At 35.8% G+C, this 27732-nt stretch overlaps 1 protein-coding gene across 3 annotated transcripts in view; it reads right to left on the bottom strand.

The window, feature by feature from the left end:
- Nucleotides 1–351: 351 nt before the first annotated feature.
- Nucleotides 352–27732, bottom strand: part of MARF1 (meiosis regulator and mRNA stability factor 1) — a 50677-nt gene continuing 23296 nt past the window's right edge. For all 3 annotated transcript variants that reach the window (XM_027839210.1, XM_027839212.1, XM_027839211.1), the window contains exons 13-27: nucleotides 26298–26378; nucleotides 25835–26071; nucleotides 25580–25699; nucleotides 25016–25191; nucleotides 13426–13646; nucleotides 12269–12411; nucleotides 11979–12112; nucleotides 9966–10168; nucleotides 8541–8768; nucleotides 7633–7863; nucleotides 7254–7466; nucleotides 5991–6051; nucleotides 5768–5908; nucleotides 4675–4845; nucleotides 352–2917 (exon numbers count right to left, since the gene is read on the bottom strand). In XM_027839210.1, the coding sequence (XP_027695011.1) occupies nucleotides 2679–2917; nucleotides 4675–4845; nucleotides 5768–5908; nucleotides 5991–6051; nucleotides 7254–7466; nucleotides 7633–7863; nucleotides 8541–8768; nucleotides 9966–10168; nucleotides 11979–12112; nucleotides 12269–12411; nucleotides 13426–13646; nucleotides 25016–25191; nucleotides 25580–25699; nucleotides 25835–26071; nucleotides 26298–26378 (2599 nt within the window). In that variant the 3' untranslated portion in view covers nucleotides 352–2678. The remainder of the gene's footprint in view (nucleotides 2918–4674; nucleotides 4846–5767; nucleotides 5909–5990; nucleotides 6052–7253; nucleotides 7467–7632; nucleotides 7864–8540; nucleotides 8769–9965; nucleotides 10169–11978; nucleotides 12113–12268; nucleotides 12412–13425; nucleotides 13647–25015; nucleotides 25192–25579; nucleotides 25700–25834; nucleotides 26072–26297; nucleotides 26379–27732) is intronic.

Here is a 27732-nt window from a genome sequence, read left to right as displayed (position 1 = left end):
AATTATTTCAGTTTTATCAATTAAAGGTTGGGTGGGTGTGAGAAAGGGTGTGTGGTTACTAACTTTTCTAAGTCAAACAGTAGAAGCAAAGTCAGAAACTATAGGACTCTTGACTGAGTGTAGAGTTACACTATGATTGGCCAGGTTGCTAAATTATGTGTTCTTCCTACTAAATGTCAGTCAAGAAACCCAGTTTGTACATTTTGTACATAATAACTACTAGATAAATGGTAAATACAATTTTACCAAAGATTAGGTAGGGTATAGAGTGTTCAAAATTCGAAGAGACACAGAAGATAGAGAAGACAGTTTAAAATTCCAACAAAACACTCATATGAAACACCACCAAAATGTTATGCTTGCTTGTAAATTTTATTGACAACTGTTTGGTCCCAACACACAAAACAGCACTTTGAACCACAAAAAGTGTTCAAACAAAGTAGACAGTTAAGAAAACATTTCTTCCCCTCTACCCAATCCAAAACAAACAGTGCAGGATGGGAGAGGGAGTTTTGGTGACTTTTTTTTTAAACAGACAAATCTAAATTGGTAAATCTTTCCAACCAGAAATAATTTAATTGTCCTAATTCTTATAGATCATTTAGTCACATCATTTAATTAAGCCTTTGGATTAAAAAAATATATTGCAATTAGATTGGCCATTTTATAATACATCATGAACACAACTTCCCACCTAATGAATTTTCTTACTTTCAAACAGTGATTTATTAGAATTACACATGGACCTAGGCCCACCTGGCTGACCTCCATAATGGTACAACTGCCACATTCATAAGATATTGTAGGATTGCAGATTCTTCTTCCCTTATGATTGCCTCAGGAACCTTTTCTTTTGGACTGTTTCGAGTGACTTGTAATTACACCTTTATATTCTTTAAGTCCACAATATTTTGCATATTTTTAAAACAAAAGTCCTAATGCGCAAACTCTGCTTTATGAAATCTTTGTGTAATTAACTGATGTTTTTGATCCATAAACTGATGAAATGTTTAAAAGCATCTTTAAAAAAAAGTTATGTTTGCATTTTTTCTCATTGTACTATGTCTGTAGAGGAAATATGCCTACAGAAGGAGTCACACTGTACCATTATACCCAGAAAAATTTCCAGTGAATCTCCATCTGAATCATGGCCATATATCAAATACTAAGAATCTCTGGTTTCTTTTTTTTTTTCCCAAACAAAATCTAATTTGTAAAATTATCTCTAGTAGCTATTCTGTGGCATTTTTCCAAATGCTGGCGATGAAATCTGAGCCCATTTTCTGGCTTTCTAGTACATTACAAAAATATTAACCTCAAAAAAGAAATCACTTAACTAGTGGAAGACATCGTGTGACAGGTTCTTTCTGTTTTATGAGCACTTCCATCTGTCTCTTTGCCCAACAAATACAATCCATTGTAAATGTTGGGTTTACCCAGAAGGGGTAAGAGGCCATCTGCCAATGGACATTTCAGCCAACTCTAAAGTAAGGCCATTCCACTAGTGCAGTGCTACTTCAAAGGCTGGCTTTTCCAAATGCCAAGATCAAACACCACAAACAACTGAACACGCTATCAACACTAGAAGTAACCATCAGAATAAAAACAGCTAAAAGACAATATTGCCAACATACACACAAAGCTTCCCAGTTACCCAAACTTGTTTTAAAAGTACAGAAACAAGGTTAAGCAGATCAACCTTGGCCTTCTCCTGCATAGATAGAATCACTGTGTCTCTTTCCAGTGGAAATAGTATTGATACCTCTCAGGTTAAAGCGCTTCTCATAACCTGCTCTGATTCATAATTTATGCATTCAATGCATAGTTTAGAAAAATCAGACTCTTTCCCACCAATACCACCTCTAGACACACAAAATGTGTGTGCTGTAACCCAAACACCGACTTTAAACTCAAGACACCAAGACCATCTCCTTTCCTTAACCTAATCCATGTCAAACTGGAACATAACATAAAAGGGAAGCTTAAAATATCCTCAACTTCCTAGAAAGCTCCTAAATGGAACCGAAAGTGACAAAAAACATTTAAAATAAATTTTGTCACAAAGCCACATCTGTCATCTCCAGACATAGTAAAATGAAAAATGAGGTGGACTTACAAGTCACACAGAAACAATTACCATACATACCCCTACCTACAAATACATTCAAAACTCCTTGCTTACCCGTTCCATTCTAGTGCATAAACACTTGTTTACTTAACAGGCTTTTGAAAGACGGATCATGCATTTTATTAATACTGTCGGAAAACAACATCAGTAAGCAGTGTCTAATGAATATTATATGCTAACATGTAAGATTACACCACTGATGAAGTTTAATGGAAATAAAACCCAAATCTTTCTATTTGAATTCTTACCTCTTTCTTTTTACCGAACACCATTTTATTTCATTATAATTAAGAAAATTTGGTAAAATACCTAAAGGATTCTTGAATAAGTGCTGGGAAGTTTTTTCAAATAATTAAAAAAACTCTTCAGCCAAAAGCTGTGTTCAAGGTGAAAGGAACAAAAACATTTTCAAATCCATCTTAATAGAAATTAAATGGCTCATAGGGTTTTCATTAAAACATGAAAGGGCGTGCAAATAGCTTTGAACCTATTTTTTGTGTGCAGAGTCAGACAGTGCTTTTCCCTCCTAATTCCATGTCACAAATCAAAGTTAAAGCTTGGTTATGGGTGCAAAAGAAAAGTTGGCTGCCAATTTCACTTTGTTTTTGTGTTGCTTTTTGGCTGGGCTCTCCACTGGGTCCTTGCTTGGCCGAGACTCTGAGATATCCAAGGATGAACAAGAAGTCCCTGAGACATTTTCCAATGCATCAGGCATCCCAGGGCCAGAAGTCAGTTTTTCTTTGCTAACTGTAATTTTAGTTTGTTGTTCTTCTGTTAAAAACATAATTTCTGTGAAGACAGAAAGACAAAACATTCATTCAACTCCATCAAATGGGAGAACAACTTGTTTCCTTGGCTCCTCTTTTCCCAAAACATACATTAATAGACCACTAGTTTAATGAATTTCAGTTTGAGATCAGCAACAGTAGACCAGTAGAGGTCTTCATGACTAAGCAGAGAAGTTCTAAATTGCTGCTTGAGACACTTAGAGATTAAGTGACTGGCCTAGAGTCATACAGTTAATGAATGTCAGAACTGGGATTTGAACCTGTGTCTGCCTGAGTAGCGCTCTAACCATTATACTGGGCTGTCTCTAAAATACTTTGGATTAATTTTCCATGTCACATACAAGTACACCCTACCTTACAAAGTAGCTGTGCTTCTGAAAAGTTGTTATCAATCACATTTAAATCAACAGAATCACATCTTTCTACTGAAGTAAAGAATAATTTCAGATGTTCTCTTCATTTCTAGCTTATTTCTTAATGGGCAATAACTCCTAACATTTTTTTGTCTCAAAAATCTGCCAACTAGATAATGATCCATATATGAACTCACAACAGAAAAGCTACTGTAAGGAACCCTAGTTGAATGAACTTCTTTGTAATATAACAAACTTCCTCTATTTCAATAGTTGTGTAAACTTGATTTTTTATATACTGGCTTTCCTTAAAGGAAGATATATTGATACTTGGTATTGTACAAAGTATCCAGAATACTCAAACATTCACTGAAGAACAGATGCTGGTACTTCATAACTTATGTAATCAATATGGAGGTGTACAAATAATATTACATATTATTAACCTTCAATTTCACAGAAAAAAATTTACCCAGGTCATAGATCATCCAGATAACCTGACTGTCATTCAAAGCCCCTTCAAAACTTAGACATCCCTCACTCTCCCCCTTCTGGTCTTCTTACAAATATCTTTCATTGCCCTCCTCCCTTCAAACACACACATGCTCCTTCATCTACTGATCCTGGTCTCCTTGCTGCTCTTCAAACAAGACACTCTCTCTAGGCTTCAAGCACTTTCAGTGGCTGTCCCCATACTCAGAATGTTCTCCCTCTTCACTGTCACCTCTTGGCTCCCTCCCTTCAAGATCCAACTAAAATCCCACTTTCTCTGGAATGGAAGCCTTTCCTCACTTAATTCTAGTACCTTTCCTCTATGGATTATTTACTATTTAGGTTGTATTTAGCTTTTGTGTAGATAAACTTTGAGGTCCTAGCAGCAAGAATTGTTTTTTGTCTTTCTTTGTATTCTTAGCACTAATCACGGTGACTGGGATATAGTGGGTACTTTAAAAAATGCTTATTAACTATTAGGTTATTCTAAGGGTATATAAGAAAAGGCAGGAGATAAAACTCAAATCAGCCTATGCAACTGCTTTTAAAACTCAAATCAGCCTATGCAACTGCTTTTGTACCGCTTTTATAAAAACTCTTTGGGCAAGAAATTGAAGTATAAATTAAAGGAGCTGATTTTTGTCATTTTACATAATAGGCTACTCTTTATAGGTATATGGCATAATACTTATTTTATCTGTAGATTTCATTTATCCATGATACTCTCTCTTTGTCCTGTTTGTAACAATAACTGAAAGTTAGCTATAAAGGTCAAACACTGGGAATTTTACCATGTAAAATAATGACTTCCAAACATTTAACACTGTCCACTTAAATTTATACAATAACAAAAAATACTAATAATAATAGCTGCTTGTTTCCAGGTAAATGATGAAAACTCAGTAAATCCTACCACAAGGAGCTCGGGGATGTTCCTCAAACTGAATAAGATCAGTAGACTCAAGAATGACTGGATCAGGTCTCAGTTGTGGGGATGGCAAGCAAGAAGGGACTGGCTCACACAAAAGGTCTACAGGTGAAGTATTAGTTAAGCAGAGGAGCTCCTGCTCAGTTTGATTAGGACCTGTGGGAAGAAGAGACCAGCAACTGTTCAGACTTCTAAGCCTTAAAATGCAAGGAAAGTATTAAAAAAAAACAAAAACCAGCAACTGTACAGCAAATCCTGTCCCAAACTGGAGGACTCTTTATAGAAAGAAGAATGCCATCCTCCATCAAAAAACAGATATTTGAAGAGAAAAAGTCCTATTTCTGGCTCAAAAAACTTGAGTCCTAGAAGAATAAAATAAATGGATTACAGTGATTCAAAAGAACAAATTAATTTCCTCAAATTACTGGTTTATCTTTACCTCAGCCTTTTCACTTTTTAGATGGGAGAAATGCCACCAGCCCTGCCTACCTCAGAGGACTACATGAAAACAACATTTAGTGGTGCATGTGAAAATGTTCTTTAAAAGTAAAAATTAAATATAAAGGCCAAGGCTCTAAACTAGGGGTGGGGAACCTGTGGCCTCGAGGTCCTTGGGTGTGGGGAGTTAGTCCAAGTTTTACAGAACAATCCTTTTATTAAGGGGATTTGTTCTGTGAAGTTTGGATTCAGTCAAAGGGCCACACTTGAGGACCTAGAGGGCCACATGTGCCCTTATGGCCACAGGTTTCCCACGTAGGCTCTAAACCTTTACCAGATGTAATGGCTTATCAACTGCAGACAAAATAACAGACGTAGACCATACTATCTAGATCAGGCCTGCACAACATACAGCCAGAGACTGCTTGCAGCCCACCAAAGGATTCTGGGCAGCCAGTGAAAAATGCAGGGGATGTAAAACAGGCCTGTACAACATACCACTCATGGGCCACGACATGTTGCACAGGCCTGATCTAAATAAATAATGTGGTCATAGAATTTTAGAACTGAAAAGGGACTTGGAGAGCCTAACTTTATCCATACCCTTGTTTGCATTTACTTCTCCTAAGTTTTCTCTTACCGTTAGTACATGTTCCCAGGGTAAGTCCTAAGGAGGCACAAGATTCAGGTGTCTCCAGAGTAAGCTCACTGTTGTCTTCTGTCGGGTTTTCATGATCACTCACATGATTGGCAGGAGAAAAACTGGGAGAACTCAATCGAGCTAGAAGACAAAACATACACAGGTCAGAAAATATAAATTACTGGACGAAAACCTTTTTTATTTCTTTTTCAAGTTTACTCACTTTTCATGTCATTTTTTAAAACAACAATTCTCTTGTGACCATGTCCTTTTATCCAGACCACCTACAATAAAACACATTCCTAGTCAATGGAGGGAAGGTGGTGCGGAACCCCCCCACACACACCCCATACACACCCACATCCATCCTTAAATCTTATCAAGCATGATCTTGCCTGTCAAGAATTTCCAAGTCCTATCATATTTAAGTCAAAGTTGAGAATTTAGTAGCTGTATATAAAGAAATATGCCTGGAAAGTTAAAAATAATTTTCTATAGTCTTTTCCTTAGCTTTTGGAGCAGTATGGAATAGCTAAAAATAATTTATCTTTACAAAGCTTATATTTATAAAACAGAGAATATTCATCTCCTTTAGAGTCATCATTTCCAGAACTACTATGAACCAATTTCCTGATTTAAAATACTTCTTTGCAGGGGGATGATAGAAGGGAGAGTAGACTGGGGGAGGGGGTAATCAGAAGCAAATACTTCTGAAGAGGGACAGGGTCAAAAGACAAAATAGAATAAATGGGGGGCAGGACAGGATGAAGGGAAATAGTTAGTTTTTCAGAATATGACTACTATGGAAGTGTGACTACACATGTATAACCTGTATCGAGTTGCCTGCCTTCTCAATGAGAGTGGGTGGGGAGGGAGGAAGGGAGAAAATTTGAAACTCAAAGTTTTAAAAACAAGTGTTAAAAAATTGTTTTCACATGCAACTGGGAAATAAGATACACAAGCAATGAGGTATAGAAATCTATCCTACCCTACGGGAAAATAGAAGGGGAAGGAGATAAGAGAAGGGCATGTGATAGAAGGTAGGGTAGATGGGGGAAGGGGTATTCAGAATGCATGTTGTCTTGCAGTAGGGGGAGGGGTGAGAAAGGGAGAAAATTTGGAACTCAAAATCTTGTGGAAGTGAATGCTGAAAACTAAAAATAAATTCATAATAAATTTTTTTTAAAAGATATGTAAAAAAATACAACTTCTTTGATGTACACACAACTTAGATACTTCTATGTACAAATCTCTCAATGTTTTTACGTATACAACACTAAAAAAAAATCAAATAACTGCTTGAGTTCTCCATTTTAGTAAAAAAATACATACAAATTTATCTGGTATATATTTTCAAATTTAAATTTAAACTAAATATAAATTTAAGCTAAATTTAAACTGCCCGCCATTGTATTAGTCTGGCAACAGAGTGAACATATGACTCTATAAAGAGACTCTCAACACAAATCAAAGTGTAAATGGCTACCTGAGGAATTGATCCCAAGAGCTCCTCCAGGCTACTATAACCAAAGGTCTTGGGCTGCAACGCCTCTCCTATGTATTTGGTGTAGGCCACAGGAAATTCATGAAGGAATATTTGCTGGTAGTGGTAGGTGTGAAGTAGAGACCGAACATTTTTTGCAAACAAATACAAACTGGTGAGCTTCACATACTCTTCAGTCGTGTCAGTGGTAAAAACCTATTAATACCAACAACAATAACAATTTAAAAAACCAGTAGCATTATAATACAAACTACCTTGTTTGAGAAGCTACAACAAGAACACAATTTCTTAAAACCCTAAATGCAAATTCCAACCAATGTATTAACACTATTCTAATGACTAAAGCCAAACAGTCTTATACCTCAACCAAGTAGGGCAGACTCTTCAATAGTTCAGACAAGGTCATGAATCCATATTCACAAGGGTTGAGAAAAGCACTATAGGTAGTTTCATAATGTCTCTTGAGCTGGTCAACAGAAAGAAAGGAGGTTTCTTCCCAAGACATTAACACCACCAGTAGCTGGGCAGTGAGAGACCGAAGAGACTTCCTATTTATCAGTTGAATTTGTTTGCCAGATTCTGTGTCAGCAACCTGAGAAAAGACAAAAAATCTGAACTTTCAAAACTGAGACAATCTAGGCCACATTCATGCAGTTGTACTTTTTGTAGTCAGTGAGATTTGCTGATAAAGAGATAATGTTCCTGAATTATTTCTCCTAAGGTAAAGTGTTATCCATTAGACCAAAAGTTAGGTAGATGAGACAATAATTTGTTTTCCAAAACTCCAAGAGAAGTCTGGGAGTAAAATACTCAGAAGACAAAGTGAATCCATGAGTTCAAAAGGTCAATGTGTTGGTTTGAAAATGCGGCAGTGAAGGAGGGAACAAACCTAAAGCCTTGGCTCTTATTTTACCTAATAAAATGTTGATAATAACTTGCAAAGGAAGTTTGATAAGAAGCAATTTTTTGAAAAACTCAAGTTAATGGCAAACTACATTACTTCATTATAAACGGTTCCTGGCCGACCTTTCTTCATGAATTTTTCATGGTTTATGCAAAACATGTAAAAGTGTTATAGCACAAGAAATATGGCTGTAATAGCCTGGAGCAGCCCTTGGGAACAATTCCATAACAGAGTCCTTATCATATAGTTAAACAACCAAGACTGACTGACAGATGAAGCTAATTTAAACATTATGGCATTGAAAAAATGTAAAACACACAATCAGGCCACTACAAAATTCACTCCAAAAAGAAAAATTAGTTCACCTTTACAACATGGCAGAGTTTTTGCATTAATGCTGGAACTGAACTGACATCATAGTCTTGGAGACGTAGGGTATAACCAAAAGTTTTACCATATTCTGTAAGTAAATCAGTCATCATAAGACAGTTGTCCTTCTGAGACCGAAGAAGTTTAACAAACTGGGCAGCTAAAGCCTTGACACGTTCTACCTCTGTCAACGTAAGGATCTTTTCTTGTCCACATTCCAATACCTAAAAAAGGGAAACAAAAGGAAATGAAATGTTGTAACTCAGTGAGCAAATAATAGGGATTCATGTATATAAAACTATTAACTAGCAAGTACTTTTGTTTATCTTATCAATAGCACAATGGCTTACAAGGATTTTTTTGTTTTGTTTTGGTTTTTTTTGGCTAGGCCATGGGGTTAAGTGACTTGCCCAGGGTCACAGAGCTAGTGTCAAGTGTCAGAGGCTGGATTTGAACTCAGGTACTCCTGACTCCAGGGCTGGTGCTCTATTCACTGTACCACCTAGCTGCCCCAAGGGTTTATTTCTTAAAGATGTTTTTCTCAGTTTCATCAACTGTTCGTGGTAATCACAGCACTTGTCATATCTCTGCATTACTAAGATCATTAATTACAAAAAATAAATACAGGTAAAGTCTTTTTCTGAAGGTGAAGATGCTTTAAACCATTACAGTGCTGGCTATGGGTTTGTGTAGGCAGCCTATCACTCAGACAACTGCTCAAGTTTATTTTCAACTTGGCAGTATTTCCTGTGGGCAGTTTGTATTCAGCTGGTTTAAAGGTCACTGATTCAATATGTTGCGAAAGCTCAGACATATGGAAACAACCGGGCAGAAGTAACAACAATAAAGGCCACTTTCTCTCCTACAGTCTAATAAACAACATTTTCTGGTTCCTAGCCTCTGAATGTAAATGACCCTGTATTGAAGTGGCACTCAAACATTTGCAGATTGCACCCCTTTCTTGTTTTCATCTCTCTTCCCTGCAAAGCAAGAGAAAGTTACTTTTCCTCCCTATGGCACAATTCTAATATCAAGGCTTCCCTCCTCTGCTGGGTTTACCTTAAACAATAACCTATCCTAATTACTAGAGTTCTAACATACTCTCTACAACCCACACATAAGTTTTTAAATAGGTTTAAAAATATATAGACCATGCAATAAACGAGTCTGAAATCTAACCAGGTTATCTAAAAAACAATATGAACCAAAATCAATTAAATCTTTTTTTTTAATTTAAAAATCATACACACACTCCAAAATGACATACCAGCCAGTAACTTTCTTAACCAAAGTACTTCAGTTACGTGTGCCTGCAATTATTATGGCATGGCAAGACAGGTCCTCAAAGTGAAAACTCTTCTCCACAAACTGCACACAAAAGTAACCGAAATTTTTAAAATTAGATGCCCTTTTGAACTTACTTGTAAAACATCAGGAATAGCTTCAAAAAGTTCAAGTAGTTTAGTAAATCCATAGTGTGCAAGTTTGCACTGACGGCCAAAGTGGTGATGATAAGAAGGAATAAATTTATTAAAGGGCATCCGGAAATGGGGTTGATGCCGCAGCAAATCGACAACCTCTTTGCAGAATTGTTTTGTCCTTTCTATTTCATCCTGAGTACGTTCTTTAAAAGACAAAACAAATATCACAACTTTTACAAGTGCTTACATATATTTAGTATCCATGGTCTACTAGGTCTCATATGCTGCTTAAAAAGACATAATCTTTATCTTCTAGGAACTGACATTGGGGGGCAGGATGACCCAGTTAGGACTTGATGATAGATGGTAACGAAGGAAAATGCTAGGATAGATACGATAAATTCATAAGGCCACTCTGAAAATTCCTTTTTGTTAATAAGTTTATCTTCCTTTCCAACCAAATACTTTATCAGAGGTATTTTTCTAAAAATTAGAACTGATTGATTTGAGCTTAATTTCTTCACTTCCTTGATGAAGGTTCTCTTTAGTGCACAAAAAAACGAGTCAGAGGAGCTCAGTTTGAATCCTGGTAATGTCATGTATGACCCCGGGAAAGTCATTTAACTTCTTCAGTTCTTAGGTGCACATCTAAAAAATAAGGCAGTTGGAAAAGATGACCTCTAAGATACCCTTCTCAGCTCTAAATCTGTAATCCCCTGACCTACTGAAGAACAGAAGGGAGAAGTAAGGACAAATATCATTTTTAGTTGGATAGGTAACCCCTAAGTAACTTCAATCTTACTGTACCTGAAAAAGACATTTTGGTAATTCTTAATGCCATTTCCCTTTTTTTATAATCATCACTAACTACAGATATGTGAAAACATCTAAAATTTACATGGTTTTTGTCCTGATAAATGTACAATCCAATCTGAAGTAAGAATATCCTAGTCACACAATCAAAATCAAAATTATTACTGAGGTCTACAGCATAGATGACCATGGTCTAGACCATTTCTAACTGGTGTTCCTTGCAATGCAAATAAAAGTTCTGATGATAAAACTTTATGTTAGTGATAATGTCCTCTTCTAATTTTTACATATAAAAATTCCTTATTATACAAGTAATTTTCTGGTTTGAAAATGGGCTTGATTTCTTCGTTTCCTTTATTTACCCATGCATCCATTTGTGTGGAGATATTGTATATCTCCAACCCAGCTATTATGAGTTCCAACAAAACAAAAATGTATTTGTCACAAAATTTGTCAGAAAATGTCACTCAGTAAGCAAACATTTATTAAATACTTACTATGTTCTATATACTGGGCTAAGCACTGAAGATACAAAGAAAGGCCCTGCTCTCAAGGAGCTCACATGCTAACATGGGAGGCAACATACAACCACGTACAAACTATGTACAAACAAACAACTATGTACAGAGTAGATGGAAGGTAATCTAAGAGGGAAGGCCTAAGTTTTTTAAGGGGGACCAGGAAAGGCTTCTTGTAGAAGGTAGAATTTTAGCCAAGACTTGAAGGAATCCAGGGAAGTCAGAAGGCAGAAGTGAGGAGGAAGAGTATTCCAGGAATTGGAGACAGCCAGTGAAGAGGCAAGAAGTCAAGAGATGGAGTGTCTCATGCAAGGAATAAAAAAGAGACAAATGTCACTGGATCACAGAGTATGTGGAGGGGAGTGAAGTATAAGAAGACTGGAGAGGTGGGAAGGGGTTTGAGAAAAGGCTTTACAAGCCAAACCGGGGGGGGGGGGGGGGGGAATCTGAGGCCAAAGGGACAAGGAGGCCCTACAGTTTTTTGAGTAGAGGGTTGACAAGGTTAGAACCACACTTTAGTAAAATCACTCTGGTAGCTGAATGAAGGATGGCTTAAACTGGGGAAAGGGAAACCAACCAAAAGACTACTGCAATAGTCTAGGGCATGAGGTGATGAGGACTAAATTTGGGGTGGTGAAATGTAGACTGAAGATAAACTTTTAGCAAACTTAGGCCAACACACCTTTTTTGGGGATGCAGATCACCATTTCATCATCCTGTTGGGTCAAACAGATTGTTGTATCTGGAATTTCTGATATGATATCAATCAACTCACAAACACCATATTCGGTAACATCCCAGTCTTTTGAGAAACACCTATGCATTTAAAAATGGAAATGGAGAAGAAAATAAATAAAATGATTGGTTCAAATTACTTCATTAGCTTTTCAAGGGAACAGAAAATATAAATACTACATAATCTTTAAATCTTTTGGGGGAAAAGGATTTAAATTTTTTTTCTTACAAACTTACCAATGATAAGCCTGCAAAAATTCTCTCACAATAACCTGTTTACTGGCCTGGGATTTGAGAAGTTTCAACAAATCTTGGGTAAAGCGCTTTACTTGGGCTCTGTGGGTCAGAGTCAGCAATCGTTTGGAACCCATTCCAAGGATCTGAAAATCAAATATTCTCTTAATCAGAATCATAACATTCACTAAAACAAATACTCAACAAACACCTGAGTGCTTACCACTACAAGGCATTAACTCAACAGTCATACTCTCATTTATCAATGTTATTTCCTGTTAAAACCTATTATCCACTTCCTATTGCTCCAGATAGAGAAGAGTTCCCTTTACTTTGATTTTAAATAGAAATACTTGCTATGAAATTGACGTATAAAAATAAGGAAAATTATTTAAGAATCAGTGTTCCTTTTCCAGCTTCCAACAGTTCTACATACACCTTCAAAGAGTTATATCATCAGCAATGCAAAATATTCTATCAATTCAGAAAAAGGATTCTTATAGTATGCCTAAGAAATGCACCTTGTCTCTTGGAAAAAGTTAATATTTCTGGAGAACTTGAAATAATTTGATTATATCTATATGACTCAAATTTACAGAATTATAGGATTTACAACTCGAAGGGGCTGCAGATGTCATCAAGTCCAACTTCTTCATTACGTAGAGGGGGAAATTGAGGTCCAAAAAGGTAAAGTAACAGGGCTAGCTTTGATCTTTGTTTTTTTGTCTCCAAATTCAGGGCTCTTTCCAGCACCCCATACTGTTCTCAGAAACACTACATCCAAGCCAGTCTGAAAGCAAGACAATTTATCAAATGTACAGTGAGGCTTGTTATCAGCAACAAGGAGAGAGCCACTGCTAATACTTTTACATGCAGTGTCCTCTTATCTTCAGCCTCTATTTTCTGTCTTCAAGCTAGCTTCTGTCCTTAACATACTCTCCTGCTTGAAGTGGTAAGGCCTTTTTTTTTTTTTAAATAGAAGTTTTTTTTTATGGGACTCATTCAAATGAATTATGAGCTTTCTGATCTTCTAACTCACAAGGCTACCTATCAGTAACAAAACTTAATGTCAAACATTGTTTTACAAAGCAAAATTTCTCTCATTTCAGAATTTCTCACACAATCATTTCTCCCAACAAAATTTCCTGAGGGTCACTCACCTGCAATACGTGAGGCACTGCTTCTAGTAATTCCATTAACCTGGAATATCCATAGTCTGATACACGACATTGCTTTGCAAAGTGATGATGATAGGATGGGATGAATTTGCCCACAGGTATGATGCAAGATGGCTGGCTCTTCAGTAAGTCAATTACTTCTCTACTGAACTGGATAAGTTGTGGGTTCCCCACAGGACTTTTGGAACGTAGCAGCCAAGGGTCTAGGATAGAAAACAAAAGTAATATTTGAAAACAAGTAAAGAGAATTTTCAACAGGTAACAAAACACAAGAGTCACTGCTTGAAGTCACTAATAATTTAAATCAATCAAGTAGAAAAGAATATTGCTCTATTTTATATCCAAACCTAGGTATGGCAGAGAGCCAATATATTAGTCAAAAATATTCATGGGCTAGCAAATGTTTTCTTTTTTTAATAGTATTCTTTATTTTTTTCCAATTACATGGAAGACAATTTTTCATTTTTTTTAAATTTGAGTTCCAAATTTTGTCCCTTCTCTCTTCTCCCCTCTTTGACACAGTAAGCATATAAGTTATATACGTGCAATGTGCAACATATGTGCAATCATGTAAAACATATTTCCATGTTAGTCATGTTGTGAAAGAAGAAACAGACCTAAAGGAAAAAAACATGAAAAAATAAAGATAAAATAGTATGCTTCGCTTTGCATTCAGATTCCATCAGTTCTTTCTTTGGACATAGACAGCATTTTTCATCTTGAGACCTTTGTAACTATGTTGGATTACTGTATTGCTGAGAAGAATTAGGTCATTCATAGCTGATCATCGCACTAGTGTTGCTCTTACTGTGCACAATGTTCTCCTGGTTCTGCTCACTTCACTCTGCACCAGTTCATGTAAGTCTTTCCAGGTTTTTCTGAAATCTGCCTGCTCAGAATTTTTTATAGCACAATAGTAAGTTACACTCATATTACATTACATTCATATACTACAACTTGTTCAGCCATTTCTTAACTGATGGGCATCCCTTCAATTTCCAATTTTTTGCCACCACAATAAGAGCTGCTATAAATATTTTTGTACATGTAGGTCCTTTTCTCTTTTTTATGATCTCTTTTGAATACAGACCTAGCAGTGGTATTGCTGGATCAAATGGTATGCACAGTTAGCAAATGCTTTTGTACTTATTTTCAAGACTAAACAATAAAACCAAAAATAAGGAGCAGTTAGGTGGCGCAGTGGATACAATACCAGCCCTGGAGTCAGGAGCACCTGACTACAAATCCGGCCTCAGACACATAACACTCACTAGCTGTGTGATACTGGGCAAGTCACTTAACTCCACTGCCTAGTCAAATAAATAAATAAATCTTATTTTTCATACAAGTGATGCTTCCTTCAGCAAAAGCAAAATAAATAAATAAATAAACAAACAAATCAGAAATCCTAAATTTGTATTGTGTTTTAAGGTTTGCAAAACACTTAACTTATGAGGCAGAACCAAGATAGTGGAGTAAAGACAGGGACTCAACCAACCCCTCCCAAATTCCCCTGCAAACAACATTAAAATAATGCCTCAAAATGCCGCTGGAGCGGCAAAATCAACAAAAAGGACTGGGTGAAACAATACTCTAGCCCAAGATAACTTAGAAGGTAGACAGGAAAAGTCTGTCTCACTGGGGTAAGGACCAAAGTGCAGTTCAATGCATGCTCTGCCAGGCAAGCCAGCAGCAAAGCCCTGATGCCTGGTGCAAGCCAGCAGTGAGACCCTCAGTCCCAGCTCAAGCCAGCAGCAAGACCAAGGCCCCTGCTCAAGGCAGCTGGCAGTGGCGTACACCCATTGCAAGCTAGCAACATGCCTTGGAGGCAATTGAATCTGTAGTGACTTTCAGAGCTCTCAGCCTACAAATAATAAGAGGGTCAAATAACTGGTCAAAAGAAGATTACAGGCAACCCTTAGTTGGCACTGGGTGCAGGACCCTGTTGCATTGCCTGTACAGGTATCCTAGTCACAGTTCCAGGGCAAGAAGAAGCACTAGTACACTAGAGTTCCTGGTTGAAATGAAGTGTGGACCTTGGTTACAGTTCCAGGGCAGAAAATAGTGCTTGCAATCACTCACAGACCAGAGTACAGACCAGGAAAGCAGTGACCACATCTCTTCTTAAATCAGACCACCTTGGAAGAACTAAAAACTTAGAGATCCCCAGAATTAGCTCTGAAAACAATAAAACAAAAAAACCTGAAGCTTTGGATTGTACTCCCTCCACCCTAAAAGCTGAGTCCAACTTTAACAAAAAAGTGGAAATCAAGAAATAGTCTAGAAAAATGAGCAAGCAACAGAAAAAGAGAACCTGACCACAGAAAGTTATTACGGTGACAGGGAAGTCAAAAGACAAACTCAGAAGAGGACAACAATGTTACCATGCTTACATGCAAAGCCTCAAAGAAAAAAGTCAATTGGTCTCAGTGCCCCCCACCCCCCAAAAAAAAGACGGCCTTGAGTCAAGAGGACCTGAGTTCAAATCTGGCCTCAGACACGTAACACTCACTAGCTGTGTGACTCTGGGCAAGTCATTTAACCCCAACTGCCTCACCAAAAGAAAAAAAAAAATCACATAAGAGAGGTAGAGGAAACATTGGGAAAAGAAATGAGAGTAATGCAAGAGAATTCATGAAAAAGAGTCAACAGCTTGATGAAGGAAGCACAAAAAATGAAAAAAGATGTACAAAAATTCACTGAAGAAAACAACTCCATAAAAAGTAGAGTTGGCCAAATGGAAAAGGATGTATAAAAATCCACTGACAAAAATAACTCCCTAAAGGTGGCCTAGGCATACCAGGTCTAAAACTGGATTATAAAGCAGCAATCATCAAAACTATTTGGTACTGGCTAAGAAATAGAGTGGTGGATCAGTAAAATAGACTGGGTATATAAGACACAGTAGTCAATGACTATAGTAATCTACTGTTTGATAACAAAGACTCCTGCTTCTGGGATAAGAACTCACTATATGACAAAAAACTGCTGGGAAAACCGGAAAATAGTATGGCAGAAATTAGGCATAGAGTGAGACTAACATCTTATACCATATACCAAGATAAGGTCAAAATTGGTACATGATTTAGACATAAAAGGTAATACCATAAGCAAATTGGGAGAGCAAGAAATAGTTTACTCATCAGATCTATGCAGAAGGGGATAATTTATGACCAAACAAGAAATAGAAAACATCACGAAATGCAAAATGGATAATTTTGGTTACATCAAATTAAAATTTTTTTGCACAAACAAAGCCAATGCAACCAATATTAGCAGGAAATCAGAAAACTGGGAAACAATTTTTACAGCCAGTGTCTCTGATAAAGGCCTCATTTCTAAAACATATGGACAACTAAGTCAAAATTGTAAGAATACATGTCATTCCCCAATTGATATGAACAGGCAGTTTTCAGATGAAGAAATAAAAGCTATCTATAGTCATATAGATATATAGATATAAAAGCTATCTATAGTCATATAGATATAAAAAATGCCCTAAATCACCAGTGATTAAAGAAATGCAAATTGAAACAACTCTGAGGTACAACAGCATACCTATCAGACTGGCTAATATGACAAAAAAGGAAAATTATAAATGTTGGAGAAGATGTGAGAAAATTGGAACACTAATGCATTGTTGGTGGAGTTGTGAATTGATCCAACAATTTTGGAGAGCAATGGTTGCCAAATGGCAACCAAACAGCACATACCCTTTGATCCAGCAATACCATTACTAGGTCCGTATCCCAAAGAGATCATAAAAAAGGGAAAAGGACCCACAAGTACAAAAATATTTATAGCAACTCTTTTTGTGGTGGCAAAGAACTGGAAACTGAGAGGATGTCTATCAATTAGGGAATGGCTAAACAAGTCATGGTATATGAATGTAATGGAATACTATTGTGCTATAAGAAATGATGAGCAGGTAGATTTCAGGAAGATCTGGAAAGACTTACATGAACTGATGCTGAGTGAAGTGAACAGAAGCAGGAGAACGTTGTACATAGTAACAGCAACACTGTATGATGACCAACTTTGATAGACTAGCTCTTCTCAGCAATGCAATGATCTAAGATGATTCCAAAAGACCCATGATAGAAAATGTTATCCACATCCAGAGAAAGAACTATGGAGTCTGAATGCAGATCAAGGTATACTATTTTCTCTTCTTTGTTTTTTCTTTCTCGTGGTTTTTCCCTTTTATTCTGATTCTTCTTTCACAACACAACTAATGTGAAAATATGTTTAATATGATTGTACATATAAAGCCTATTTCAGATTGTTTGCTGTCTTGGGGGTGGGGGAAAGAAAAAAATTTGGAACTCAAAATTTTACAAAAGTGAATGTTGACATATCATTGGAAAAAATAAAATATTATGAGGCAGCTAGGTGGCGCAGTGGATAGAGTACCAGTCCTGGAGTCAGGAGGACCTGAGTTCAAATCCAGCCTCAGATACATAATATTCACTAGCTGTGTGACTCTGGGCAAATCACTTAACCTCAATTGCCTCATCAAAAAAAAAATTATTAAGTGGAAAAAGAAAAGAACTCCCTAAAAAGTAGAATTGGCCAAATAGAAAAGGAGGCACAAAAGCTCACTGAAGAAAATAACTGCTTACAAATTAGAATTGAGCAAATGGAAGTTAAGGATTCCATGAGCCATCAAGAAACATTAAAACAAAACTGAAAGAATGAACAAACAGAAGAAAATGTGAAACAGCTTACTGGAAAAACAACTAACCTGGAAAACAGACCAAAAAGAGTTAATTTAAAAATTATTACACTACCTGAGAGCCATGATCAAAAACAGAGCCTAGATACCATATTATAAGAAATTATTAAGGAAAACTGCCCTGCTATCCTAGAACCAGAGGGTAAAATAAAAATCTAAAGAATCCATCTCCTGAAAGAGATCACAAATGAAAACTCCCAGAAATATTATATCCAAATTCCAGAACTCCCAGGTCAAGGAGAAAATACTATAAGCAGCTATAAAGAAACAATTCAAATACTGTGGAACCAGCCATCAGGATAACACAAGATTTAGCAGCTTTTACATTAAACGATTGCAGGGCTTGGGATATAATACTCCAGAGGGCCAAGGAGCTATGATTACAACCAAGAATCACCTACTCAGAAAAACTAAGCATAATCCTTCAAGGGAAAAATTTTAAATTTAAGGAAATAAAAGACTTTCAAGCATTCCTGACAAAAGACCATAGCTGAATAGAAAATCTGATTTTCAAATACAAGATTCAAGAGAAGCATTAAAAGGTAAACATGAAAGAGAAATCATAAGGGATTTAATAAGGATAAGCTATTTACATTCCTACATGGGAAGATGATACTTGTAACTCCTAAGAACTTCATCATTATTAGGGAAGTTAGGAGTATATATATAGATAGAGGGCATAGGTATGAGTCAACTGTGATGGGATAATATTAAAAAAAAATCAGAGAGTGAGAAAGGGAGACACTGAGAGACGGGAGAGGTAGAATAGGGTAAATTATCTCTCATAAGAGGCACAAAAGAGCTTTTATAGTTAGTGAAAGATGGAGTGGGGGCAGAGGTGGGGCGGGAGAGGTGGTGGAAGGTAATGCTCGAACCTTACTCTCATTGGAATTAGCTCAAAGAGGGAATAATATCCATACAAATTTGGGTATAGAAATCTATCTTATTCTACAAGGAAGTAGAAAAGGAGGCAGATAAGAGAAGGAGATGGACTGATAGAAGGAAGAGCAGATTGGGAGAAGTGGCAGTCAGAAGCAAAACACTTTTGAAGAGGGACAGAAAGACAAAAGGATAAAGAGGGGAAAAAACCAGGATGGAGGGGAATACAGTTAATAAACGTAACTGTGAATGTGAATGGAGTGAATCACCCATAAAATGGAAATGGAGAGCAGAATGAATTAGAAACTAGAATCCAACAATATTTGGTTTACAGGAAACACACTTCAAACAGAGTCACACACACAGAGTAAAAATAAGGGGCTAGAGCAGAATCTATTATGCTTCAGCTGAGGTTAAAAAAAAAAAGCAGGGATAGAAACAATGATCTCAGATAAAGCAAAAGCAAAATGAGACCAATTTAAAGGAAATAAACAGGGAACCTACATTTTGTTAAAAGATACCATAGACAATGAAGTAATATCAACACTAAACAAATATGTACCAAATGGTATAGAATCTAAATACTTAAAGGAAAAGTTAAATGAGTTATAGGAGGTAACAGATGGTAAAACTATAATAGTGGAAGACCTCAACTTTCCCCTCTTAGAACTAGATAAATCTAACCAAAAAATAAAGAAGAAAGAAGTTAAGGAGATTAATAGAATTTTAGAAAAGTTAGATATGATAGACCTCTGGAGAAAACTGAATAATAATAGAAAAGAAAATTCCTTTTTCTCGAAAGTACATGGAACCTACACAAAAACTGACCATGTATTAGGGCACAAAAACCGCACAACCAAATGCAAAAAAGCAGAAATATTAAACTTCTTTTTCAGATCATAGAGCAATAAAAATAACAATAAATAAAGGGCTACAGAAACAGATCAAAAATTAATTGGAAGCTAAATAATCTAATCCTAAAGAATGAGTGAGTCAAAATACAAATTATAGAAATAATAAATAATTTCATTAAAGAGAATGACAAAATGAGACAACAAAACTTATGGGATGTAGCCAAAGCAATACTTAGGGGAAATTTTCTATCTCTAAACACTTACGTCAAAAAAATAAAGAAAGATGAAATCACTGAATTAGACATTCAGTTATAAAAAATTAGAAAAAGAAAAAATCAAAAGTCCCCAATTAATCATCAAATTGGAAATCCTGAAACTCAAAGGAGAGATTAATAAAACTACAAGTAAGAAAACCACTAAACTAATAATTAAAACTAGGAACTGGTTTTATGGGGGGGGGAGGGAAGATAGATAAACCATTGGTTAATTTGATTTAAAGAAAAAAAGAAAAATAAATTATCAGTATCCAAATTAAAAAGGATGAATCCATCATCAATTAAAAGAAAATTAAAGCAATTATTAGGAGGTATTTTGCTCAATTCTATACCAATAAATCTGACAATCTAAGTAAATGAATATGTACAAAAATACAAATTGCACAGATTAAGAGAGGAGGAAGCAAAATACTTAAATAACCCCTATTTTGGAAAAATAAATTGAACAAGCCATCAATGAGCTCCCTAAGATAAAATCCCAGGGACTAGATGGATTCACAAGTGAATTATATTAAACATGTAAAGAACAATTAATTCCAACATTATATAAACTATTTGAGAAAACAGGCAAAAGAGTCCTACCAAATTTCTTTCATGACACAAAGGTGGTGCTAATACTAAACCAAGAATAGCAACAACAGAGAGAGAAAACTATAAACCAATTTCCCTAATGAATATTGATACAAAAAATTTAAATAAAATACTAGCAAGGAGATTATAGCAATAAATCATATACTATGACCAGGTGGAATTTATACCAGGAATTCAGAGGTCAATATTAGGAAAACTATCAGCATAATTGATCATATCAATAACAAAACCAACAAAAATTATATGATTTTCTCAATACATGCAGAAAAAGCATTTGACAAAATACAACATTAATTCCTATTAAAAACTCTAGAAAGCGTAGGAATAAATGGAGATTTTCTTAAAATAAGTAGTATTTATCTAAAACCAACAGCAATTATTATCTGTTATAGAGATAAGCTAAAAACCCTACCAATAAGATCAACATGAAGCAAGAATGCTCATTATCACCACTATTACCCAATTATTGTACTAGAAATGCTAGCTATAGCTATAAGAGAAGAAAAGGAAATAGAAGGAATTAGAACAGGCAACAAGGAAACAAAACTATCACTCTTTGCAGATGATATGATGGTATACTTGGAGAATCCCAGAGAACCAACTAAAAAACACTTAAAATAATTAACAATTTCAGCAGTCACTGGATATAAAATAAACCCACATACATCTATTCTATATATTACCAACAAAGTCCAGCAAGAGATAGAAAGGGAAAATCTAGTTAAAATAACTGCAGACAATATAAAACACTTTGGAGTCTACTTGCCAAGACAAACCCAGGAACTATATGAACACAATTACAAAATGCTTTTCAAACAAGGTCAGATCTAAACAAATGAAAACATACTCATTGTTCAAAGATAGGCTGAGTCAATATAATAAAAATGACAATTCTACCTAAATTAACATATTTATTCAGTGCCGTACCAATCAAACTACCAAAAAATTATTTTATAGAGCTAGAAAAAAATCATAACAAAATTCATCTGGAAGAACAACAGGTCAAGAATACACTTCAAGGGAATTACATTTTTTTTTTAATTTGAAGAAAGGTAGCTTAACCATATCAGATCTCAAACTACATTACAAAAAATGTTAATCATTAAAACAATCTAGTACTAGCTAAGAAATAGACTCGTGGATTGGTAGAATGAATTAGGTACACAATATACAATAGGAAACGACCGTAGTAAATTTGTATTTGATAAATACAAAGATGCAAACTTTAGAGACAAGAACTCACTATCTGACAAAAAAACTTCTAGGAAAACTAGAAAACAGTTTGGCAGAAACCAGGTTTAGACCAACACCTCACACTATACAACAAGATAAAGTCAAAATGGTTACGTGATTTAGACATAAAGGGTGATATCATAAACATATTAGGGGAGCATGGAATAGTTTACTTGTCAGCTCTATAGATAAGGGAAGAATTTAGTACCAAACAAGAGACAGAGGATGTAAAATGGATAATTTTGGTTACATTAGACTTAAAAAAAAAAAGTAAAATGACCTCTATGTAGAAAAATATTTATAGCAGCTCTTTTTATAGTGCCAAACAATTGAAAATTGAGGGAATACCTATCAACGGGGAAATGGCTGAACAAGTTGTGGTATATGATTGTGATGGAGTACTATTGTGCTATAGAAATGATGAGCAGGATGCTTTGAGAAAAACTTGGAAAGGCTAAAATGAACTGATGCAAAATGAAGTGAGCAGAATCAGAACACTGTACACAGTAACAACAATATCATACCATGATGAATTGTAAATAACTTAGCTATTCTCAGTAATACAAAGATGTAAGATAATTCTGAAAGACTTCTGATGAAAAATGGGAATAATAATGAGTGCTGGAGACAAGATTTAAACCCAGATCTCCCCTGACTCCAAGTCAAGCATTCATTCACAAAGGTAGCAATGGTAGAACAGAAGGGTTTATGTTTCAAAAGTTCATTTGAATGTTGGTTATTTTTGAATTCAGAATGTGCTTTCCTGTAGAAATAATGCCAATTCTAGGTTCCCAGATTCACCTACACAAACTGATTAGCCACCAATGGAGCTGAAATACAGAACAACAACAATGAATATTTTAAATGTTTTTATAATGCTAATTTTTTAAAACTTTAAAAACTATTTTGAATTCAACTTTCTTAAGTAGATGACTATATTGAGAAAAAAGAGAGTCTGATTAGGGAAGAGCAAGAGATAAATGGAGGCTTTTGTGGAAATTCCAAAAGTGATTTCTCTGGACTTTTTGAAGGGTCAAAAATTGATGGTAATAGTTATATCTAATTTTACTTCAAAGTAGGTTTTCTTTTTCTAGCTATCCAAGTATCAGTGGCACTACTTTTATGCTTAGACCATTTGTTTTTTGTTATTCTTAACCAGAAAAAAGAGAAAGGGACAAAAACTTTTCCTAAGATTTTTCTTCACAGTTGAGCAAAATTTACAACAGAGGAAAAGCAGCAAGAAAATTAGGGATTGTAAATTATGAGAAAAAGATTGCCTTAAGTGGAATTAATGGAATTATGGTTGATGAAAGACTAAAAAGATGCATAGGGAATACACGATATTCCCTTTGAAGCAGAAGAGATGAGGTTCCACAATTCCCCTGCTCTCACTAGTCCTTGTAGAGAGGTAGGAAGGGAGAATGGCTATAGAATGGGGTAGGAGGAGAGAGGAAGAAGAAAAGTGGAAGAGGCTAAGCATCAGTGCAGCTAACTATTCATATGTATTCAACGAGGGGCAATATTCAGAAAGCCATCCAAATCTAAGTTTAAAATTGTCTTTTCTACCTAAAGCTAATTTGGTTTCATAAATAAATCTCTCCTGACATAGAATATTACATCTCCATCTGCCCTTCAGATATCTCAAACTCAATGTCCAGTACACATCTCAAACTCAGTATGTCTAAAACAGAACTCATTATCTTTCTCCCTAAACCCTCCCCTCCTTCCCTGTTATTATAGAAGGCAACACCATCCTCCCAGTTCCTCAGGCTCACAACCTAGGAGTCATCCTGGCTCCCTACTATCTCTCATTCCTCATATCCGAGTTGTTGCCAAGGTCTGTTGATTTCACCTTTGCAATATCTCTCAAATATGCCCCCTTTTCTCCTCCGATATTGCCACCATTCTAGTACAGGCCCTCATCACTTCATACCTGGATTATTGTAATAACCTGCTAGTGTGTCTGCCTGTTTCAGTGTCCATCCTCCATTCAGCCACTAAAGTGATTTTCCGGAAAAAAAAAAACAAAACAAAACACAGTTCTGATTATATCACCCCCTCATTCAATAAACTCCAGCGGCATCTTATCACCTCTGGGGTCAAACATAAAATGCTCTGTTTGGCATTCAAACCTTCATAACCTAACCCCCTCCTATTTTTCCAGTCTTCTTATACCTTACTCCTCTCAACAAGTACTCTTCAATCCACTAACACAGGCCTCCTGGCTATTCCACCAACAAGAGACTCCATCTCTAAGCTCTCGGCATTTTCTCTGACTGTTCCCCATGCCTGAAATGCTTTCTCTCCTCTGCTCCAACTACTGACTTCCCTGGCTTCCTTTAAGTTCAAACTAAATTCCCACCTTCCATAGGAAGCCTTCCCTTCTCTAACCCCTCTTAATTCTAATGCTTTCTTTCTTTTACTTATTTCATATTTATCCCATATATAGTTTGCTTTGTATATTATCTCCACCATTAGATTATAAGTTCCTTCAAGGCAGGGACTATCTTTGGCCTCATTTTATATCTCTGGTGCTTAGCAGAGTGCTTGACACATAGTAGGCACTTAAAAAATGTTTACTGAATTGAGGTGAATTGAATAAGTATCAAAGAAATAACATGCTCTTCCATATTACTTACAAGTCTGGAAAATTCTAATTTTTCAATTAAGCCAAGTTACGGGACTAAAATATACAATAAAATATGTCAAAAGGCAATTTTGTGTCTATAGATATTTGATATTGAATTTTTGCCTCTAAATTTTATATACATGGATCATAAGTCAAAGATAATTTATGACTAAATTCATGACTAAAAAAAGTACCTGGTATTTTAAAGTGGAGTTTTAAATAGCAAAGGAGAAACTTATATGATACTTGCGCAATTTGTTAACAAAAAAAATCAGATAACTCCAAATCTGACACATCCACATTCCACAGTGTTCTTCACATATGCTGTTAACTGACTAGTAGGAATTCAAATTGACTAAGGAATATAAAGACATACCAGTGTTTGGAGGTGGAGGTTTATTGTGTATCCACTTAACTACTTTTATGCCATTCTGTGCAGTAACAATGTTTACTCCAGGAACACAGGTGATGAGATGTTCCAAGGGAACTCCACCTTGATCTTCCTGTACCACTTCTAGATCACTGAACTCTGCAGTGTAGCAATCTGGGAAACTACAATGAAACACACAAAAGTTAAACAGAATCACTGAGAAGTAAAATAAATTAAAGGTCTCCCAGTGATCTATCATTTCCATGTACATAAAACACTCTGCAAACCCTAAAGGAATACAGAAATGTCAGCTAATATAACAAGACATGCTCTTATTGCTCAGGTCATGTTTTCCCCAACCTACAAGGAAATCTTATTTCACTTTAGAGCTCCTTCATTTAACCAAGCTAAGTTTAGGTTAAGTGAAAAAGAAAGACAAAGTACCGGGGCACAGAACTTCATTGCACTTGACAAGGAGGGACCCTCTGCCTCATTTTCAGTAAAAAGGGGAAACAGGAAAATCATTTTACTCTGGTTTTGACATTAAAAGTGACATTTAAAATTACTCACCTCAGTAACGGCACAGTGCCTTCATGTGTTTGTAGAAGACTGTGAACCTGGGGTGCAAATGTCTTCAGAGAGAGTATAACATAAGGAATCTTGTATGAGTCTGGATCAAATTCATGTTCACTAAAGTAATGAGAAAAAGTATTTAGTTGCCTACTTATGTTTTAGCAAACAGACTGTAACTTATCAATTATTTCTAAAGAATTAAAACAGTTATGACAGGATGAATTTTTTTAAAAAAGATCCTTGATGGTCTACCTGAAATCTTTATTGGAGCAGTGCTGCTTGCAGACAGGTTCGTGATACTCTAGCTCTTCAAATATAATCGGACTACAATTAGCTGATGAACCATCATGTGACTGGGAAGACCCTAATGGGCTCTGTCGGGCCTGGCTACTAGGTAGCAGACACACCAACCGCCCATTTCCTTGATCACGGATTGCTACTGTGTCTGTTAATTTATATAGGTCTGATACACTCAACTTGTGCCCAAATCTAAATGGGAAAGGATAGAAATAAGTACAGAATTTAAGTATACAGTTCAAAAAACTGTTCTCAATACTATATGGAAAAATTCACCAGTTTGAGTAACTTAACACAGACAAGAAAAAAAAACAGTATCTACATTATTGCCATATTCATTAATAGAAAACTGAGCTTGTTAAACACAGAATTCTTTTAAAAAGCAATTTCAATAAGCATTGAATTTCAGTCAACTTACTTTTTTTCATAGACATCTGTGAACTTATACAAAGGCAAGCAACAAGCAGGAGCATCTTGAAGAATGGACACTGTTTCTGAGCTATAAGCATAAAAAATCAGAAAACAATTTTCTACAACTTGTTTCAAATCATTTTTGTAAACAGATAAAAAATATCAATAAAATTATTCACGCAATGAATCTAAGCTCCTAAAGTTCTCCAGAATTTTTAAAACAAAGATTTGGGAACCAAAGAACAAGGTGAAATTACATATTGTAAATCTTATAAAATGCAACCAGAAGATGCTCTCTTTTACGAGAAAGTAAAATTGAGAACAATTAGCATTAGCACTGTCTAATAATGAGAGACACTTCAATATATATGTTGGATCTCATGTGAATTAGAATTGCTACAGTTCAGAAGATCATGTTTTAAAATGATTTATTAATGACAAAACAATTTAAGACAAAAAAAGGACTACTGATGTTTTAAGCAACTTAGCTCTTAGAGAAAAGGATATTTAACTAGTTACCCAAATAGATCACAGAATCAAAGATCCTAACAATAACCAAATCTATCCTATATCAATCAAGCAATCAACAAGCACGTATTAAGAGCCTGCTGTGTGCTAAGCATATACTCATCAATCGCATAAATCATCATCAAAACAACAAAAATAGTATTAGCTAGCATTTACCTAGAGCTTTCAGTTTCAAAAAGCACTTTACAAATGTCATCTCACCTGATCCTCACATCAACCTGAAGTAGGTACTATTATTGTCTTTCTTTACAGATTAGGAAGCTGAGGCTGAGGCAATGTGACTTGTCCAGTGTCACATAATTATTAAGTTCCTAAACAGTCCTCATGCCTTACGCCTCTTTCCCCTCCAATGTATCCTCCACAGAGTGAGCTGCCAAAGTGATTTTTCACAAGTGCCTATCTATGTTCTGCCTCCTACTTGATAAACTCTAATGGCTCCCTATTGCTTCTAGAATAGAAATCCCTCTGCATGGTTTTTAAAGACTCTTTACAACACGGCCCTGCCCTGCTTTCCAACCTCACTATAAATTACTCTCCTTTTCACCCTACAGTCTCTAGCCAAACTAGCTTCCTCATTACTCCTCATACTTGGTACTCCATTTCCTTTCTCTCTTTGCTGCCTAAAATGCACTTCCTTTTCCCTCACATATCCTTCTACCTCACATATCCTTCAATTTCTTCAAGACAGCTTAATCATCTTCTACACAAAGATTTCTCTGACTGCTGGTGCACTCCCTAAGGGTAGTGTAGCAGATAAGAATACTAGACTCAAGGAAAGGAAGATTTTGGGGGGAAAATAATGGGTTCTGTTTTAGACATATTGAATTTGAGGTATACATGGGACATCCAGTTTGAAATGTTCAAGAGGCAGTATGTGATGGAGCTCAGGAGAGAGAATGGGTCTAGCTATGTAA

This window comes from Vombatus ursinus, unplaced genomic scaffold (assembly GCF_900497805.2).
Source record: "Vombatus ursinus unplaced genomic scaffold, bare-nosed wombat genome assembly UNPS02014832.1, whole genome shotgun sequence".
NCBI lineage: Eukaryota > Metazoa > Chordata > Mammalia > Diprotodontia > Vombatidae > Vombatus > Vombatus ursinus.
The sequence above is the reverse complement of the archived record's forward strand: the minus strand, read 5'-3'. Positions and strand labels throughout refer to the sequence as shown.